Here is a 6,282-nt window from a genome sequence, read left to right on the forward strand (position 1 = left end):
CCAACTATAGCTTCAGTGCCACCACCTAGTTCAGTGCCACCACCTAGTCCAGTTCCACCAACTATAGCTCTAGCACCACCACCTAGTCCAGTTCAACCTTCTACAACTCCACTACTCCTGACTTATTATCTTCGTCCGCAACCAGTATCAGGCCCAGTTGATTCACGTCCTGCACCTGACCCTGCTAATACTGCGGACTTGTCTCCTCTTAGTCAACCGATTGCACTACGAAAAGGTATACGGTGCACACTTAATCCTAATACCCATTATGTCGGTTTAAGTTACAATCGTCTGTCATCGTCCCATTGTGCATTTTTATCATCTGTGTTCTCTGTTTCCATCTCGGGTGGCGACAGGATAAGGTAAAGCACTGTCTCATCACGGGTGGCGACAGGATATGATTGACGATATGTCTGCTTTACATACCAGTGGTACTTGGGATCTTGTCCATCTCCCTTCGGGTAAATCGACTGTTGGTTGTCGTTAGGTGTATGCAGTCAAAGTTGGTCCAGATGGCCAGGTCGATCGACTTAAGGCTCGTCTTGTTGCCAAAGGGTATACTCAGATATTTGGACTTGATTACAGTGATACTTTCTCTCCCGTGGCTAAAATAGCATCAGTACGCCTTTTTCTATCCATGGTTGTTGTTCGCCATTGGCCTCTTTATCAGTTGTACATTAAGAATGCTTTTCTTCACGGTGACCTTGAGGATGAGGTTTATATGGAGCAACCACCTGGTTTTGTTGCTCAGGGGAGTATAGTGGCCTTGTATGTCATTTGCGCCGATCCCTCTATGGTCTAAAGAAATCTCCTCGAGCCTGGTTTGGTAAGTTCAACATAGTTATTCAGGAGTTTGGCATGACTCGTAGTGAAGCTGATCACTCTGTGTTTTATCGGTATTCTGCTTCAAATCTCTGTATTTATCTAGTCGTTTATGTTGACAATATTGTTATTACCGGTAATGATCAGGATGGTATTAGTAGGTTGAAGCAACATCTTTTTCGGCACTTTCAGACTAAGGATCTGGGCAGATTAAAGTATTTTTTGGGTATTGAGGTCGCTCAGTCTTGCTCAGGTATTGTAATCTCACAACAGAAGTATGCCTTAGATATTCTTGATGAGACAGGAATGACAGGTTGTAGACTTGTTGACACTCCGATGGATCCGAATTCTAAACTTCTTCCAGGACAAGAGGAGCCTCTTAGCGATCCTGCAAGATATAGGAGGTTGGTTGGTAAATTAAATTACCTCACACTAACTAGACCTGACATTTCCTTTCCTGTGATTGTTATGAGTCAGTTTATGGATTCTCCATGTGATAGTCAATGGGATGCAGTTGTTTGCATTCTTTGGTATATAAAATCAGCTTCAGGCAAAGGTTTATTGTTTGAGGATCGAGTCCATGAGCAGATCGTAGGATACTCAGATGCTGATTGGGCAGGATCACCTTTTGATAGACGTTCTACGTCTGGATATTGTGTCTTAGTAGAAGGAAATTTGGTGTCTTGGAAGAGCAAGAAACAGAATGTGGTTACTCGGTCTAGTGCAGAAGCAGAATATCAAGCAATGGCTATGGCGACATGTGAGCTAATTTAGGTCAAACAGTTGCTCAAGGAATTTAAATTTGGTGAGATTAGTCATATGGGACTTGTGTGTGATAATTAAGATGCCCTTCATATTGCGTCAAATCCAGTGTTCCATGAGAGAACTAAACACATTGAGATTGACTGTCACTTTGTTAGAGAAAAAATACTCTCAGGGAGATATTTCTACAAAGTTTGTGAAATCGAATGATCAGCTTGTAGATATTTTCACCAAGTCCCTCACTGGTCCTCGTATTAACTACATATGTAACAAGCTCGGTACATATTATTTATATGCACCAGATTGAGGGGGAGTGTTAGAATAGTTATGTGAATATATGTAATTAGTCCTAGTCCCTTATGTAATATGAGTAGGTTATCTATTCTGTATACATATAAATAGGGCACATTGTAAAGAGTTCCTTCCATTTTCCTTTGCAGTTGGTCAACCTCTTTTTAAGGTTCTGGAGTATGGTTTTGTTGGTTGATTCGTCTTGTCTGTTCCCACTAGGGTGGTAGGGTGTTAATAGGTTCCTTTTGATCTTGTGGTCTTCGAGAAATTTGGTCACCTTGGTATTGATGAATTATTTTGCGTTATCGCACACGATCTCAGACGGCATTCCGAACCAACATATTATATGGTCCTAAATGAAATCGATGACCTCCTTCTCCCTGACCTTCTTGTATGACTGGGCTTCCATCCATTTATAAAAATAGTCAGTCATAAATAAAATAAATTGGGCCTTACTGGGTGCCCATGGAAGGGGGTCGACGATCTCTATTCCCTACTTCATGAACAGCCATGGCGATAAAACCGAATGTAGCAGGTCTCCGGATCGGTGTATCATCGGAGCATGTCGTTGGCATCCATCACATTTTCATACGACCTACTTCGCATCATTTTCCATGTCGATCCAGTAGTAACCTGCTTTGATCACCTTTCGAACCAATGATTCGGCTCCCGAATGATTTTCACAGGTGCCCTCATGAATTTCCCTTAAAACGTAATCGGTATTGCCAGCGGGCCGTAGAACATTCTTCCAATAAAGGTTCCATACTCAGACAAACAAAATTGGGTTGCCTTTGTACGGAGGGCCCTCGATTCTTTTGAATCCGAGGGTAATTTACCGGTCTTTAGATATTCTACGTATTTGTTTCTCCAATCCCAAGTCAGGCTTGTAGAGTTTATCTCGGCATGACCTTCTTCTACCATCGATCTCATTAGTTGCACCACTGCTCCTGAATTAAGCTCGTTGTCTTCGACCGATGATCCTAAGTTAGCAAGGGCCTCAGCTTTAGTGTTTTGATCCCGGGGTACGTGTTGTAAGGTCCACTCCTTAAACTGATGTAATTCTACTTGTAACTTATCCAGGTATCTTTGCATTCGTTCTTCTCTAACATCGAATGTTCCATTAACTTGGTTTAACACGAGGAGAGATTTTCACTTAGCTTCGATCACCTCTGTCCCCAAGCTTTTGGCTAGTTCGAGACCTGTAATCATGGCCTCATATTCGGCCTCGTTGTTAGTCAATTTTACAGTCCTAATAGATTGTCTAACTGCAGTGCTTGTTGGTGGCTTTACAATGATGCCGAGTACGGACCCTTTTGCGTTCGAGGCACCGTCCGTGAAGAGGGTCCAGATTCTTGAGGATGTCCCCGAGTTCACCAACAACTATCGTCCGACCTCGGGTATAAGGTCCAGCATAAAGTCGGCCACGAAATCTGCCAAAATTTGAGATTTGATAGCTTTTCGGGGCCGATACTCAATATCGTACCCACTTATTTCAACGGCCCACTTGGCTAATCGTCTCAAGAGCTCGGGTTTGTGCATAATTTTTGCAACGGGTAAGTTATTACAACACTTATGGGGTGACACTGAAAAATAAGGTTTTAGTTTCCTAGAGGCTCTTAGTAAAGCGAGTGCCAGTTTTTCTAGGTGAGGGTACCTAGTCTCGGCCACTCTTAGGCTCCTGCTAATATAATAAAGTGTAAATTGTGTACCTTACTCTTGTCGAACCAGAACTCCACTTGTCGCTATTTCTGATACTACCAAGTACAAGTACAATTGTTCATCTATTTTTGGTGTATGAAGCAATGATGGGCTCGATAAATATCGTTTAAGCTCCTCCAAGGCCCGTTGACATTGTGCGGTCCATGAAAAGTTGTTCTTCATTTTGAGCAGTGAGACAAATTGGTACACTTTTTCGATGACCTCGAGATGAATCGCTCTAGGCCAGCTATGCGTCCGGTTAATTTTTGCACGGCCTTCACGTTGTCCATGACCATGATATCTTCGATGTTTTTGATTTTGTCGGGGTTGATCTCGATTCCTCAGTTGGATACCATGAACTCGAGGAACTTACCTGATCCGACTCCAAACACACACTTCTCCGGGTTCCGCTTCATATTGTACTTCTTCAAAATGCTGAAAGTTTCCTGCAAATGCTTTAAATGGTCTTCTGCTCGTAGGGACTTAACCAACATGTCATCAATATAAACCTCCATTGATTTTCCTATTTGTTCCTCAAACATTCAATTTACCAAGCGTTGACAAGTGGCACAAGCATTTTTTAGTTCGAATGGCATCACGTTATAACAGTACGTGTTGTACTTGGTAATGAAGGAGGTTTTCTATCGATGATAAGGGTCCATCTGTATTTGGTTGTACCCGGAATAGGCATAGAGAAAGCTAAGGATCTCGTGGCCAGCCGTGGCATCGATCATGTGATCGATGTTGGGCAGAGGGAAGGAGCTCTTCGGGCAGGCTTTGTTCAAATCTTTATAGTCTACACACATTCTTAGTTTGTTCCCCTTTTTTGGGACTACCACTATGTTTGCTAAATAATCCGGGAATTTAACCTTCCGAATAGACCCTATTTTAAGGAGTTTAGATACCTCATCCTTGATGAAAGCGTGTTTGACCTCGGACTGGGGCCTCCTTTTTTGCTTGACCGGATGGAATTTCGGGTCCATGCTTAGCTTGTGGGTGGTTATTTCCATGGGGATCCCTGTCATGTCAAGATGGGACCACGCGAAATAATTCATGTTAGCTATAAGAAATTGAATGAGTTTATTCCTGAGCTCGGGAGTTAGCGACGTGCCACGTATACCTTTTAATCGGGTAGATGTTTGATCAATATGACCTGCTCCAGCTCTTCGACCGTTGATTTGGTAGCGTTGGAATCATCGGGAACTATAAAGGATTGGGGAACCCTGTAATCATCGTCTTTGTCAGTCCCCTGCTTGTCTGGTTGGGTCGAGGCTGGCATCGGTGATTGCTATTTGGCCTCTTGTTTTTCTTCCGACCTTGGCTCATTTGATGTTGCAAGTGTTGATAGCGGAATTACTTCATCGACAGCAAACATCTCCTTTGCGGTTGGTTGTTCTCCGTAGATTGTCTTAATCCCTCCTGGCGTTGGGAATTTGAATACCTGGTGAAGGGTCGAAGGCACTGCCCTCATGTTGTGGATCCATGGCCTCCCGAACAGGACGTTGTATCTCATGTCACCTTCGATCACATAAAACTTGGCTTCCTTATGGTCCCGGCGGCATTGACTGGTAATGTTATTTCCCCTTTAGTGGTTTCACATGCCATGTTGAATCTATTTAGGACTCAGACTGCGGGTACGATTTTGGTCTTGTAGACCGAGCGGCTCCACAACCCTTGATCGAATGATGTTGGCCGAGCTACCTGGATCAATTAACACACGTTTAACCTGAATTTTATTCACAAGTACATATATTACCAGTGCATTATTGTGGGGTTGTACGATCCCTTCTGCATGCTCATCGTTGAAAGATAAAGTTCCTTCTGGTACATAGTCTCGAGTTCGTTTTTCCCTAGTGATGGATACTTTGGTGCATTTCAACATCGGCCCCTATGGGATATCAACCCCACCGATGATCATGTTGATGACGTGCTGAATTCTTCTTGTTCTGCCTGTTTGTTAGAATCCATGTTCCTGAAGTAATTCTTTGCTCGGTCTCTCAAGAATTCTCGAAGGTGCCCATTGTTGAATAGACGAGCTACTTTCTCTCTCAGCTGTCGACAATATTCGATTCTGTGACCGTGAGTGTCATGATATTTGCACATCTAGTTAGGATCCCTTTGGGTTGGATCAGTCTATAGAGATCGAGGCCATTTGGAATCTTTGATGTGCCCGATAGCTGATACAATGGCGGCAGCATTGACATTAAAGTTGTATTCTGATAGCCTTGGTGCATCTTTAGACCTGTTGGACCTATCGAAGTACTTTTTGGTCATAAGTCCCCTGCTACTCTGACCTCGGTCATTCCTCCTTTCGTTTCTCATGGAGTTTCGCCCGAGACATTTGCCTCTCCGATCCCCGCTATATGACTGATACCAATCTCTATTTGATCTCTGTTCACGATCAATCTCTCTCTTGACTCTGTCGAACGTTCTGACTCGATAGACAGACCCCGAAGGGTCCCTGAGTTGATCATCTTCGACTCTAATTTTTGAGTGATACGGTTATGTACATCGGCCCATGTAACAGTTGGGTATCCCATTAAGTTTCACCTCAACTGTTGTGAATCCACCGAGCTTCGAATATTAAGTCCCTGAGTGAAAGCTTGAACGGACCAATCATGAGCAACCGGTGATAGATCCATTCGCTCCATTTGGAACCGTGACACGAACTCCCTGAGCATCTCGTTATCCTTCTGTTTAACTTTGAAA

The 6,282-nt window shown here is 43.4% G+C and overlaps 1 protein-coding gene across 1 annotated transcript; it reads left to right on the top strand.

The window, feature by feature from the left end:
• Nucleotides 1-858: 858 nt before the first annotated feature.
• LOC138910468 (secreted RxLR effector protein 161-like) lies at nt 859-1,596 on the top strand. The gene has a single exon (XM_070201711.1). The coding sequence runs from the start codon at nt 859-861 to the stop codon at nt 1,594-1,596; it is 738 nt and encodes a 245-aa protein (XP_070057812.1).
• The last annotated feature ends 4,686 nt before the right edge of the window (nt 1,597-6,282 follow it).

The sequence above is a fragment of the Nicotiana tomentosiformis genome, chromosome 4 (genome assembly GCF_000390325.3).
Source record: "Nicotiana tomentosiformis chromosome 4, ASM39032v3, whole genome shotgun sequence".
NCBI classification, from domain to species: domain Eukaryota; kingdom Viridiplantae; phylum Streptophyta; class Magnoliopsida; order Solanales; family Solanaceae; genus Nicotiana; species Nicotiana tomentosiformis.

What these genes read in the sequence shown, in the direction of transcription:
- LOC138910468 (XM_070201711.1), top strand. Translation starts at nt 859, where the DNA reads ATGACTCGTAGTGAAGCTGATCACTCTGTGTTTTATCGGTATTCTGCT.